The sequence below is a fragment of the Rana temporaria genome, chromosome 7 (assembly GCF_905171775.1).
Source record: "Rana temporaria chromosome 7, aRanTem1.1, whole genome shotgun sequence".
Lineage (NCBI taxonomy): Eukaryota > Metazoa > Chordata > Amphibia > Anura > Ranidae > Rana > Rana temporaria.
The window spans coordinates 4,916,713-4,931,588 of record NC_053495.1 but is presented as its reverse complement, the minus strand read 5'-3'; the positions used below and the strand labels follow the sequence as shown (position 1 = coordinate 4,931,588).

The window sequence follows — 14,876 nt, the reverse complement described above, 5'->3', positions numbered from 1 at the left end:
AGGGCGAGAGAGGGAGGGATGGAGAGGAGAGAGAGAGGTGGGAGAGAGAGAAGGGGGAGAGGGGGGGAGAAGGGGGAGAGGGGGGAGCGCAAGAGAGAGAGAGAGGAGGGAGAGGATGAGAGAGAGAGAGAGGAGGGGAGAGGGGAGAGAGAGAGGGGGGGGGAGAGCGAAAGAGAGAGAGAGGGGGGAGAGAGCGAGTGAGAGGGGGGGAGAGAGAGAGGGTGGGAGAGGGAGAGAGAGGGGGGAGAGAGAGAGGGGGGGGGGGAGAGAGAGAGAGAGAGAGGGGGGGGGAGTGAGGGAGAGGAAAGAGAGAGAGGGGAGAGAGGGAGGGGGAGAGAGACAGGGGGAGAGAGAGAGGGGGGAGAGAGGGGGAGAGAGAGAGAGAGAGGGGGGAGTGAGGGAGGTGGAGAGAGAGAGACAGGGGGAGAGAGGGAGGGGGAGAGAGAGAGAGAGAGAGGGGGGAGTGAGGGAGGTGGAGAGAGAGAGACAGGGGGAGAGAGGGAGGGGGAGAGAGAGGGGGAGAGAGAGGGGGGAGTAGGGGGAGAGAGAGAGAGAGGGAGGGAGGGAGAGAGACACCACCCCTGCACATGAGGAGGCCCTTGTACCTTGTAGACGTAGAGCTCATGGATATTGTCGGACAGCGTGGTCCCGTCATCTCTCATCAGAGGTGTGAAGGAGAAACCAAAGAGCTTCTTCTCACCTTTATCTTTTGCTGCAACACAAGAGAAGGGTGACGGTGGAAACATTCGGCCATCGAAAATGGCAGCTAAGGTGGCAAACAGCAGGAAACAGCACCGGCGTGGGTCACATGACAACAAGACATGCCAACAGAAGCCACATGACAGAAAGCTGCGGCGGGGGGGGGGAATCACATGATTGGGCACAATGGTGGCCTCATATTGCGGCCTCATATTACGGTCGGTCTGTACATACTGGAGCAGTGCCTGAACTCGAAGCGTAGATGGGAGCCCCGGAAACGATCGATAGGGATGGGCAGTTTGATCAGCTCCCCCCACCGCGGGCCGTTGTTGTGGTAGAGGACGAAGGAATGATACTGCGTCCGCGGCGGCTCCCCGGTGCCCAGACTGACGCAGTCCTGGAGAAAAAGACGGTAAAGGTTTCATCAATAACACATTCTTACCTTCTTCCCGACGACCTCAATCTGCTCAGAGCGAAACTACACGGCATCTGAACACCACAAACTCATCCCAAAGGTGTTTTACTGGGTTACGGTCAGGACTCTGTGCAGGCCAGTCAAGTTCCTCCACCCCAAACTCACTCCTCCATGTCTTTGTGGACCTTGCTTTGTGCACTGGTGCGCAGTCATGTGGGAACAGGAAGGGGCCGTCCCCAAACTACTCCCACAAAGTTGGGAGCATGAAATTGTCCAAAATGTCTTGGTATGCTGATGCCTCAAGAGTTCCCTTCACTGGAACTAAGGGGCCAAACCCAACCCCTGAAAAACAACCCCACACCATAATCGCCCCTCCCCCACACCATAATCCCCCCTCCCCCCACACCAAAATCCCCCCTTCACCAAATGATTTGGACCACAAAGCAAGGTCCATAAAGACATGGTTGAGCGATTTTGGGGTGGAGGAACTTGACTGACCTGCACAGAGTCCTGACCTCAACCTGATAGAACACCTTTAGGATGAATTAGTGCGGAGACTGCGAGCCAGACCTTCTCGTCCAACATCAGTGCCTGACCTCAAAAATGCTCTTCCGGAAGAACGGTCAAACATTCCCATAGACACCCTCCTCAACCTTGTGGACGGCCTTCCCAGAAGAGTTGAAGCTGTTATAGCTGCAAAGGGCGGGGCCAACTCAATAGTGAACCTTACGGACTAAGACTGGGATGCAACTAGTTACGGACCGCCCGCCGCAGTTGTACTGTGGCTCCCTGCGCAAATTGCCGTTGTTGTACTTTGGGCGCATACAGCGCGATTTCTGGGCGCGCGCCCATTCACGAGCGGAGGAGACAACCAGCGAATCCGACTCGATTGTCCACCGGCCAACCCCCCGATCCCCGTTCTGCCAGGGGAGGAGAGACAGATCTTCTGTTCCTAGTGATTAGAAACAACGATCGGTCTCCTCCTCCAGTCAGTCCCCTCCCCCCCACAGTTGGAAACACCTCCCTAGGTAACACATTTAACCCCTTGATCGCCCCCTAGTGTTAACCCCTTCCCTGCCAGTCACATTTATACAGTAATCAGTGGCTATTTTTAGCACTGATCGCTGTGTAGATGTCAATGTAACCGAAAAAAGTGTCAAAAGTATCCGATCTGTACGCCGCAATGTCGCAGTCCCCCTAAAAAAAAAAAAAAAAAAAAAAAATCGCAGATCGCCACCATTACTAGTAAAAAATTAATAAAAATAAAATAATATTCATTTGTTCTGTCCCATTTGTTTGGATGCGGCATTCATTATTTAAGACAATTCGTAACTTCGGATAAATTCGTATTTGTTACGTTCACTGACTGCTACATTTGAAAGGAGTTTTCAATACCTATAAATGTAATAGTTAGGTTATTATTAGTTAGTTATTATTTCAGATTTTCGGATTTTAGATATTATTTTCGTTATTATTTTCGGATTTCCACTCTTTTGAATTTTCATTATTATTTTCGGCTTTTCAAATTTAGGGTTAGGGTCAGGGTCAGGGGTTTAGGGGGTTAGGGTGTTAGGGTTAGGGTGTTAGGGTTAGAGGGTTGGGGGTTAGGGTTAGGGGGTTAGGGTTAGAGGGTTAGGGATAGGGGTTAGGGTTTAGGGGTTGGGGTTAGGGTTTCCCATTGAAGAATATGGCTAGGACTCAGGAATTGGAACAGGGACCTCCCCCAAAGGTCAAAGGTCAGAAGACGGGTTCCCAGAGGTCAAAGGTCACAAGGCGTGGCTGACCTACCCCCACCAAAGTGTACCGCCTACCCCAACTAAGTCGGGAAATGAACAAGTCGGGGAAAGCGTCTCAAAGTTTTACGAAATTTCGCATCTTCGAATTTCCGAGTTTTCAAATTTACGATTTTTTTTCTAATTCATGAATTTACGAAGATTCAAATTTATGAATATTCGGAAAAATTGGGCTTTTCGAATTTAGGGTTAGTGTTAGGGTTAGGGTCAGGGTCAGGGGGTTAGGGTTAGGGGGTTAGGGTTAGGGTGTTAGGGGGTTAGGGTTAGAGGGTTAGGGTTAGAGGGTTAGGGTCAGGGTCAGCGGTTTAGGGTTTAGGGGTTAGGGTTAGAGGGTTAGGGGGTTAGGGTGGTTAGGGGGTAAGGGGTTAGGGCCTAGGGTTTAGGGGTTGGGGTTAGGGTTTCCCATTGAAGAATATGGCTAGAACTCAGGAATTGGAACAGGGACCTCCCCCAAAGGTCAAAGGTCAGAAGGGGGTTCCAAGAGGTCAAAGGTCACAGGGAGTGGCTGACCCACCCCCACCAAAGTGTACCGCCTACCCCAACTAAGTCGGGGAATGAACAAGTCGGGGAAAGCGTCTCGAAGTTTTACGAAATTTCGCATTTTCGAATTTCCGAGTTTTCAAATTTATGATTTTTTTTCGAATTTATGAATTTACGAAGATTCAAATTTAGGAAATATTCGGAAAAGTTTGTAAAACGGGTTTTTGTTAATTCGGATATTTCCAAACGAACAAATTTGTCGAAATTCATTACAAAACAAATTCGGAACAAAACTAGAATTTATTTATGAAGACTTGTAAAGGTACTGACAGGTCCTCTTCATCTCCGTAGTCACCGTATAATAGGCTCAGCAGAACACATGAACAATATGGCGGCGCGTTCTCACCCTCAGGTTCTCGCCGTCTGCGTACAGAACGTGCATAGTGACTTCGATGTTCTTCTGAACGCTTTTCCCTCCTCTCTCAAACTCGCCCTTCTCCAGCGTCACATAGAGGTCGTTGCGGATGTCCCCTGCGAAGAAAAGCAAATACAATTAAATGTGACATAAGCCAGGCCTGTGCAGAGCATCGCGGCCAAAGCAGAGCGTCATCCATCAGCCTGGCATTGCATCTGCAGTAAGACATGTGCACTGCTGTTTTCATTATATTCGTTTTTTTGCATTTTCCGTACCTTCCGAAATTTTGAAATTCGAAAATTCGAACATCCAAATTTTCCGATTTCCGAATTTTGGAATTTAGATTTTTCTAATTTCCGAATTTTCAAATTTTGGAATTTGGAGTCTTCGACTTTCTGACTTTCTAATCTCCGATTTTCTAATCTCCGATTTAGGAATTTTAAATTTTCAAAATTTAGAATTTTCAAAATTTAGAATTTTCAAAATTTAGAATTTTCAAAATTTAGAATTTCCAAATTTTCGAATTTCCAAATTTTCGAATTTCAAAATTTTCAAATGTCCGAATTTTCAAATTTCAGAATTTCCAAAAATTCGGACATTTGGAAATTCTAAATTATGGAAATTCGAAAATGGAAAAATTCGGAGATTTGTAAATTAATGAATTTGTCAAAATTTGTTAAAAATTGTATTCGGAATTAAACAAACTGCACATGTCTAATCTGCAGAACAAATGCAGCTTGGAGGAGCAGTGCCACCTTCCAGCATCATCTAGCACTCATGCACGGATGGCAGAACTGAAAACTCTCAGACAACACTTGGGTGACACCCGCGGGTCCAATCAGCAGTCACGAGCCACCATGTCTGTCATGTCAGATTTCACACAGCTCCCTCTGCAGACAGCATATCAGGGAGTATTGCCAAGCAATTAAGGATGGAGACACTTACTCTCAGTAATCAGTATCTCTGAGGCATAATGAGGGTTTTGTGGAATTTAATGGGGACCAAGAGGAGTGCAACATTTTGAAATGAGAAGGTAATGATGGGGAAGAAAGAAGGACAAGAAAGAGAAAAAAAATGTATTTGGGACACGGAATTGGTGATTTGTTCAGATCCAGGACAGCGAAGTGTATGAAAAAAATGTCCTATGATTGGTGCAACGGCTACAGACTGGAGAAAGAATTATTATATCAGATCTTTACATCACAGATCTGAAATAATTAGACTGTCCCTATACTGCCCCAGCTTGTCCCTATACTGCCCCAGCTTGTCCCTATACTGCCCCAGCTTGTCCCTATACTACCCTAGCCTGTCCATATACTACCCTAGCATGCCCATTTACTACCCTAGCATGCCCATTTACTACCCTGTCTATATACTACCCTAGCCTTTCCACATACTACCCTAACCTATCCATATACTTCCCTAGCGTGCCCATTTACTAGCCTGTCCATATACTACCCTAGCCTATTCATATACTACCCTAGCCTGTCCATATACTACCCTAGCCTATTCATATACTACCCTAGCCTATCCATATACTACCATAGCACGCCCATTTACTACCCTATCCACATACTACCCTAGCCTGTCCATATACTACCATAGCATGCCCATTTACTACCCTGTCCATAAACTACCCTAGCCTATCCATATACTACCCTAGCCTGTCCCTATACTACCCTAGCCTTTCCCTATACTACCATAGCCTGTCCATATACTACCATAGCCTATCCATATACTACCCTAGCCTGTCCATATACTACCCTAGGCTGTCTATATATTACCCTAGCCTGTCTATATACTACCCTAGCCTGTCCATATACTACCCTAGCGTGCCCATTTACTAACCTGTCTATATACTACCCTAGCTTGTCTATATACTACCCTAGCTTGTCTATATACTACCCTAACTTGTCTATATACTACCCTAGCCTGTCCATATACTACCCTAGCTTGTCTATATACTGCCCCAGACTGTCCCTATACTACCCTAGCCTGTCTATATACTACCCTAGGCTGTCTATATATTACCCTAGCGTGCCTATTTACTAACCTGTCTATATACTACCCTAGCCTGTCCATATACTACCCTAGCCTGTCTATATATTACACTAGCGTGCCTATTTACTAACCTGTCTATATACTACCCTAGCCTGTCCATATACTACCCTAGCTTGTCTATATACTGTCCCAGACTATCCCTATACTACCCTAGCTTGTCTATATACTACCCTAGCCTATCCATATACTACCCTAGCCTGTCTATATATTACCCTAGCGTGCCCATTTACTAACCTGTCTATATACTACCCTAGCTTGTCTATATACTACCCTAGCTTGTCTATATACTACCATAGCTTGTCTATATACTACCCTAGCCTGTCCAAATTCTACCCTAGCCCGTCCCTTTTAATTGAACATAATGGTATGTTCAATTATAATATTAATAATATCAATATCATTTTGCGTATAGACCAGGTGCTGTTGCATGCAAATCTGACTTCCTGATTAATTTAATTTCTATTTTAATTATCATAGAATATAATAAATGTGGGGGCCTTTTGGTGGGCTTGTTTTTTTTTTTTCTGGGGGGGGCAGCATTTTATTCTTGGACCCCGGCAGCACAATGTCTTGAGCCGGTGACTTGTCCTTAAGGTTCCCCTAAAGGGGAAGTTCCTTCAAGGACTGCGCAGGAGCAAACTTGCCAACGGAAATCTCCGAACCTCGCCCGGCATCCAGGCTCATTCTTTAACATCCCCGTGGATTGGAGGATGTTAAAAAAAGAGCCAGGAGGCCGAGCGAGCGGATGCGAGCCGTCCGAGCGCAGCGTGGACGTGAGGCCGACTGGCCACTTACCTCAAAGTCCACATCGCCCTGGATGCCGGGCCGAGGTTGGGAGATTTCCGTCGGCAAGTTTGCACCTGCGCAGTCCTTGAAGGAGCTTTCCCGTTAGCCGGGAACCATCTCGGCAGATCACGTTGCGCCTGCGCAGGAACTTTCACGATAGCCGGAACCAGCTCGGCAGATCACCGGCCCTGATTGTACATCCAAGTCTACCTCCACACTTTGATACCCAAAGCCTGTTTAGTTCTGCTGGAGCTCATACAGGGACTTCTCCAGTAATATGAATCCTCGCTGATGAAATACATTGTAACAATATTCTTCTTACAATGTATTGACACTCATTCCTTTATCTACAGATCAGAGGAGCGTCCCTTTGATCTCATGTCAGTAAAAGTCGCCTCCTGGGAGGAAATAAAAGCTTTTTACTTTTAAATAAAAAATATTTAAAGTTTTTCGATTAGCGAGATCAAAAAGATAAATGTATAGTTTAATTGACGCCGGCGCCCCCCCTCCCCTTACCTGGCATGATGACGTCAGGAAAGCCCAGCTTGCGGGTGACGGCTGCGCCTCTGTTAAAGAGAACCTGGTTTTCTCTTCTGATCTGCTCCATGTCACCCCGCAGGAGTTGTAGAGACACGATGAGCCCTGCAAGGTGGGGGGGGGGAAGAAGAGTCCTGATCAGAGAGAACCTGACAAAGAACAACACACACTGTCATAAAGCAAAGCACCTGTGTGATAAGTCTCAGATGGAAGCTGTCAGTCTTTACACATGGAGACCATGCTGATGTCTGCGGCACAGGACTAAGGCAGCTTCCACCTGGAGCTTTTTAACACAGGGATTTTGCATCAACAATCTTCCCTGGGCACCTCCTGCAGGAGGAAAAAAAATATGTGCTGTCGACACCGACCTCACTTTGAAAATGCTACTTGCCTCGGCTGTTTCTGGCTTCGAAAATTTTAAGCCAATGATTAAGAAGCAGCGTGCAGCCAAAAGTCCTTATCTAGCTCAGTGACTCCAAAAATAGCCAAGTCACTGGATCAGTGGCGGCTGGTGCTCCACATTTGCAGCCACTGTGCCCATTAAACGCAGCTACTGTACCCATAAATTGCCGCCACTGTGCCCATCAAACGCAGCCACTGTGCCCATCAAACGCAGTCACTGTGCCCATCAAACGCAGCCTCTGTGCCCATCAAACGCAGCCACTGTGCCAATCAAACGCAACCACTGTGCCCATCAAACGCAACCACTGTGCCCATCAAACGCAGCCACTGTGCCATCAATTGCTGCAACTGTGCCAGCAAACGCAGCTACTGTACCCATCAATTGCTGACACTGTGCCCATCAATTGCCGCTACTGTGCCCATCATTTGCTTGACAGTGTGCTTATCAATTGTCGCTGCTGTGCCCATCAATTGCCGCTACTGTGCCCATCCATTGCTGCCAGTGTGCTCATCAATTGCCGCTGATGTGTCCATCAATTGCTGCCAGTGTGCCCATCAATTTCTGCAACTGTGCCAGCAAACACAGCTACTGTACCCATCAATTGCTGACACTGTGCCCATCAATTTCTGCTACTGTGCCCATCCATTGCTGTCAGTGTGCTCATCAATTGCCGCTGATGTGCCCATCAATTTTTGCCAGTGTGCCCATCAATTTCTGCCAGTGTGCTCATCAATTGTCGCTGCTGTGCCCATCAATTGCCGCTACTGTGTCCATCCATTGCTGCCAGTGTGCTCATCAATTGCCGCTGATGTGCCCATCAATTTTTGCCAGTGTGCCCATCAATTTCTGCCAGTGTGCTCATCAATTGTCGCTGCTGTGCCCATCAATTGCCGCTACTGTGTCCATCCATTGCTGCCAGTGTGCTCATCAATTGCCGCTGATGTGCCCATCAATTTTTGCAAGTGTGCCCATCAATTGCTGCCACTGTACCATCAAACCCAGCCACTGTACCCATCAATTGCTGACACTGTGCCCATCAATTGCCGCTACTGTGCTCATCAATTGCTGCCAGTGTGCCCATCAATTGCTGCTACTGTGCCCATCAAATGCTGCCAGTGTGCATCGCCCGTCACTTACCTTGTCTCCGTGGGGCAGCGGATCACAGCGATGTCCTCCACGCTCCTCAATGTCTTCTCCCGTCCTCTGCTATGATTGGACGCCTGATAGGCATTCAATCACAGCACCTGTCATTTCAGCCATTCAGGTGACAGGTAACAGATCTAAGCACCTGATTGGCTGAAAGGCGGTTAAGTGTTAGGAAAAACGAATATTCATTCGCTTTCCTAACACAACGCCCAGCATGGCGCTCGCTGCTCATCTTTTTGGGTGCCTATTAGAGCCTACAGCTCTAATCAGCTGCTTCCAAAAAATACCCCGCCGCTGTAATTCAGGTGCATGGGGGCCCGAAAAGGGGTTGGGCATCTGAAAAGGGGGCGGCATCGGCAATGCATGAATCGATCTATGGTGATAGAAAGGTGGCAGGCGAGAGGGGGCTGCGCCCATGCGCCCCTTATGGACGCACCGCCACTGCGTGACTGGATCAATATGACAGCCAGGAAACCAGCATTTCTTAAAGAGGCAGCAATGGTAGGATTTGGACCCCCCCCCCCCCTCTGGGATTGGTTGTGAACAGGTTTTGTAGAGCGGTACATTGGATGTAGAAAATCTTCTGGGTGGGCTGTGATATTGAGACAGGAACCCCAAGGAGCCCCCTATCCAGGGCCAGGCGGAGGGGTGGGCAGAAGAGGCAACCGCCTTGAGCCAATCAGCAGGAGGGGGCCCAAAAGGGGCAGGACAGGGACCTTGACATTTTTGGGTGTTAAAGGGCCTTGCCCCACCACCGGGCCTGTCTTTGGGTGGAAGGATTGGTCTCACCATAGTTGGAGCTCGGCGTGGAGTATTTGGTGCTGCTTTTACGGATGATATTCTCGTGGACCTGATACCATTCATTCTCATTATTACACCTGAAAAAAACATAAAAGATACAGATCACCCGCTGCATCTATATCGTAAGATCTAAAGCATTGATTGATTATTTTATAACACACTGAAAGCAGATGGAGCGCCCCCCTCCCCCCAAGCACCCTTACTCAAATTACATTATCGTATTATTTTACTGCAACATTTCTGCTCTATGTGAAATAAAATATGACTGGATTTTTGTTCAAGCAGGCAAAAAAAGAAAAACACAAAACAAATGTACAGTCTAATAATAGATAAAATGACCTTTAATCTGTGGCTGCATTACCTGTTTTCAGCCACAAGATGTCCTCAGTGTTTTGGGTTGAAGGACAACCAGTGTTATTATTCAACTCACTTCCTCTGAACCCAGGGCAGCCAAAATCCCAAAGTGATTGATCAGATTGATCAGTGTTGTATGGACAGGTGATTGATCAGTGTTGCATGAACAGGTTATTGATCAGTGTTGCATGGACAGGTGATTGATCAGTGTTGCATGGACAGGTGATTGATCAGTGTTGCATGGACAGGTGATTGATCAGTTTTTCATGAACAGGTCATTGATCAGTGTTGCATGGACAGGTGATTGATCAGTTTAGCATGGACAGGTGATTGATCAGTTTAGCATGGACAGGTGATTGATCCGTGTTGCATGGACAGGTGATTGATCAGTGTTGCATGGACAGGTGATTGATCAGTGTTGCATGGACAGGTGATTGATCAGTGTTGCATGGACAGGTGATTGATCAGTGTTGCATGGACAGGTGATTGATCAGTGTTGAATGGACAGGTGATTGATCAGTTTAGCATGGACAGGTGATCGGTTTTTCATGGACCGATGATTGATCAGTGTTGCATGGACAGATGATTGATCAGTGTTGCAATTAAGATGATTGATCAGTGTTGCATGGACAGGTGATTGATCAGTGTTGCATGGACAGGTGATTGATCAGTGTTGCATGGACAGGTGATTGATCAGTGTTGCATGGACAGGTGATTGATCAGTGTTGCATGGACAGGTGATTGATCAGTGTTGAATGGACAGGTGATTGATCAGTATTGCATGGGCAGGTGATTGATCAGTATTGTATGGGCAGGTGATTGATCAGTTTAGCATGGGCAGGTGATTGATCAGTGTTGCATGAACAGGTGATTGATCAGTTTAGCATGGACAGATGATTGATCATTTTTGCATGGACAGATGATTGATCAGTGTTGCACATCATGCATGGACAGGTGATCAGTTTTGCAATGAAGATGATTGATCAGTGTTGCATGAACAGGTGATTGATCAGTTTAGCATGGACAGGTGATTGATCAGTGTTGCATGGACAGGTGATTGATTCATTGATCGATTTTGCAGAGACATTGGAGGAACTAACATCTGATTTCCTGACTTGTACTCACGTGTAAACCTTCAGGACGAAATCCTTCTCGTCTCGATGCTCGCACAGTGCCGGCAGCACCTCCCCGAGGCTCAGGACTGCGCACCCATAGGGCCGCCGGTAATGGATGTGCGAGGGGCCTTTCCGGGAGTCGTTTAACAGCATACGGCCTAAAAGATAAGATGAGAATAAACTGCAGAAATGAGCGATGACTCCAGGGGAGGCTCGCCGCGACCTGCGCAGATCCCAGAGCCAATAATCAGGCAACGACATCACTGAATACAGAGAGTCAGCAAACGAGCGTCACCTACCTATCCTGATGACGTGGACGACGAGGTGGAGGTCCCGCTTCACATCTCTGCTGCTGAGGTCCTGCCGGAAAAAAAACACACACCAGAGTCACTTACACACATTTTCCAACTGTCCCCGATTTCGAGGGACTGTCCCTGATTTGGAGCAATGTCCCTCCATCCCTCTTTCCTTCTCATTTTGATCTGATCTCTATAGAATAGATGTATGAAAAATGCACTTAGGCCCAGATTCTCAAAGGGCTTACGACGGCGCAACGCAATGTGCGCCGTCGTAAGTCCTAATCTTGCCCGTCGTATCTATGCGACTGATTCTTAGAATCAGTTACGCATAGATAACTATTAAATCCGACAGGCGTAAGGCTCTTACGCTGTCGGATCTTAAATGCAATTTTTTTTTTCCGCCGCTAGGTGTTGCCTCCGTCGTTTTCCCCGTCGGGTATGCAAATTAGCAAAATACGCGAATTCCCGAACGTACACCCGGGCCGACGCAGTGAAGTTACGACGTTTACGTTCGATTTGCGACGCTTAAAGTTGCCCCTACCCGGATCATTTGAATTAGGCGGGCTTGCGCCGGAGGATTTACGCTACGCCACCGCAACTTTACAGGCAAGTGCTTTGTGAATCAAGCACTTGCCCGTAAAACTTGCGGCGGCGTATCGTAAATGAGATACGTTACGCCGCCGCATTTTTAAGCCATTCTACGAGAATCTGGCCCTAAGTGTTTTCCAGCACTAAACTTTTCATCTGATTTCAGTGGCGGCTGGTGAAGTTTTAGGATGGGGGGGCGCAAGACTCCGCCCTTCATTTTTGACCCCTCCCACTTCCCATAAGCCCCACCCCTTACATACTCCACCCACACCATCCCCTGTATTCCACCCATAGTGTCAGGAGTATACAGCCCTAGCATCACAGGACAGTGTATACAGCCCTAGCATCACAGGACAGAGTATACAGCGCTAGCATCACAGGACAGAGTATACAGCCCTAGCATCACAGGACAGAGTATACAGCTCTAGCATCACAGGACAGAGTATACAGCTCTAGCATCACAGGACAGAGTATACAGCGCTAGCATCACAGGACAGAGTATACAGCCCTAGCATCACAGGACAGAGTATACAGCGCTAGCATCACAGGACAGAGTATACAGCTCTAGCATCACAGGACAGAGTATACAGCTCTAGCATCACAGGACAGAGTATACAGCCCTAGCATCACAGGACAGAGTATACAGCGCTAGCATCACAGGACAGAGTATACAGCTCTAGCATCACAGGACAGAGTATACAGCTCTAGCATCACAGGACAGAGTATACAGCTCAGCCTCACAGATCAGGGTATGAAGGTATACATCATCTGTCCTGTATACAGCTAGCTATATACACCAACCTTCCTTCCTGTATATAGAGACCTTCCGACATAATCACTGACTGCAGATATACATCATCTGTCCTGTATACAGCTATGTATACAGTAACAGGACATGCTGGGAGGTTAATTGGATCCTGTCTAAATTGGCCCCAGTATGTGTATGAATGTGTGTTAGGGACCTTAGGTTGTAAGCTCCTTGAGGGTAGTGACTAATGTGACTGTACAATGTATATGTAAATCGGTGCGTAAATTGACGGCGCTATAGAAGTACCTGAAATAAAATAAATACAATAATAATGATGTATATCTGCAGTCAGTGATGATGGAGGATGGTCTCTATATACAGATGGGTGTATATAGCTGTATATATTACAGGACAGATGTACTCACAATTTGTGACTATTATGTAGTGTAACATAGTCAGCACATGGCATGGCAGAAATCCCCAAAATCATGTATTGCAAAGCAGCCAACGAGACATGATGTGGCACACTCACTGACACTGTCTGACACCCTGATGCTCCAGTCATTGTATAATACACCCATCATCGTCATCCCCATATTATACACCCATCATTATCATCATCATCATCATACTCCTTATCATTGTATAATACACCCGTCATCGTCATCCCCATATTATACACCCATCATCATCATCATCATACTCCTTATCATTGTATAATACACCCGTCATCCCCATATTATACACCCATCATTATCATCATCATACTCCTCATCATTGTATAATACACCCGTCATCGTCATCCCCATATTATACACCCATCATCATCATCATCATACTCCTTATCATTGTATAATACACCCGTCATCCCCATATTATACACCCATCATTATCATCATCATACTCCTCATCATTGTATAATACACCCGTCATCGTCATCCCCATATTATACACCCATCATCATCATCATCATCATACTCCTCATCATTGTATAATACACCCGTCATCGTCATCCCCATATTATACACCCATCATTATCATCATCATACTCCTCATCATTGTATAATACACCCATCATCGTCATCCCCATATTATACACCCATCATTATCATCATCATCATACTCCTCATCATTGTATAATACACCCGTCATCGTCATCCCCATATTATACACCCATCATTATCATCATCATACTCCTCATCATTGTATAATACACCCGTCATCGTCATCCCCATATTATACACCCATCATTATCATCATCATCATACTCCTTATCATTGTATAATACACCCGTCATCATCATCCCCATATTATACACCCATCATTATCATCATCATACTCCTCATCATTGTATAATACACCCGTCATCGTCATCCCCATATTATACACCCATCATTATCATCATCATACTCCTCATCATTGTATAATACACCCGTCATCGTCATCCCCATATTATACACCCATCATCATCATCATCATACTCCTCATCATTGTATAATACACCCGTCATCGTCATCCCCATATTATACAGCCATCATTATCATCATCATCATACTCCTCATCATTGTATAATACACCCGTCATCGTCATCCCCATATTATACACCCATCATTATCATCATCATACTCCTCATCATTGTATAATACACCCGTCATCATCATCCTCATCCTTGTAATACACCCAGGTTTAACAAACAGTTGAATTCTAAAATAGTGGATGCTTCTAATCTAGAAGCATGGAGCACCAGCCCTGGTTTTATGAGATGATCCTTCTCCTTTAGCCTGGGTTCACACTGATTGTAATGCGGGAACCAGTGCGATTTCAGCGTTGGTTCCCGCATCGCATCTCTCCTGCTGGCAGTTCACACTGCCCTCTGCGAACAGCTGCGGGTGTCATTACAATGTAAATGGCACCCCCAGATCGGTTCACAGATCGCAGTGTGAACTGTGAACTCACACAGAAATCGCATCGCATAGGTGAGAACACCCATGCGATCCAATTTCAGTGTGGGGGGAAAATAAGTCCCTGCACTTTTTTTTTCCCTGCGAATCTAATGCGAGTTCAGCCAAACAACTGTATGGCTGAACTCACATCTCACTGACAGTGCATGCGATTCGCACCGCTGTGCGGGTGCAAATCACATGCCATGTCTTAGATTGCAGTAGTCTGAACCTGGGCTCATACCCTACCTCCAGTAGGTAATCAGAGAAACCAACAAAACAAATGCAGGTAAGTA

The 14,876-nt window shown here is 46.5% G+C and overlaps 1 protein-coding gene across 11 annotated transcripts in view; it reads right to left on the bottom strand.

The window, feature by feature from the left end:
• Nucleotides 1-14,876, bottom strand: part of DOCK3 (dedicator of cytokinesis 3) — a 160,742-nt gene that overhangs the window by 54,905 nt on the left and 90,961 nt on the right. For all 11 annotated transcript variants that reach the window (XM_040358742.1, XM_040358731.1, XM_040358732.1 and 8 more), the window contains exons 11-17: nt 11,305-11,365; nt 11,016-11,163; nt 9,525-9,613; nt 7,166-7,291; nt 3,794-3,918; nt 934-1,096; nt 606-712 (exon numbers count right to left, since the gene is read on the bottom strand). In XM_040358742.1, the coding sequence (XP_040214676.1) occupies nt 606-712; nt 934-1,096; nt 3,794-3,918; nt 7,166-7,291; nt 9,525-9,613; nt 11,016-11,163; nt 11,305-11,365 (819 nt within the window). The remainder of the gene's footprint in view (nt 1-605; nt 713-933; nt 1,097-3,793; nt 3,919-7,165; nt 7,292-9,524; nt 9,614-11,015; nt 11,164-11,304; nt 11,366-14,876) is intronic.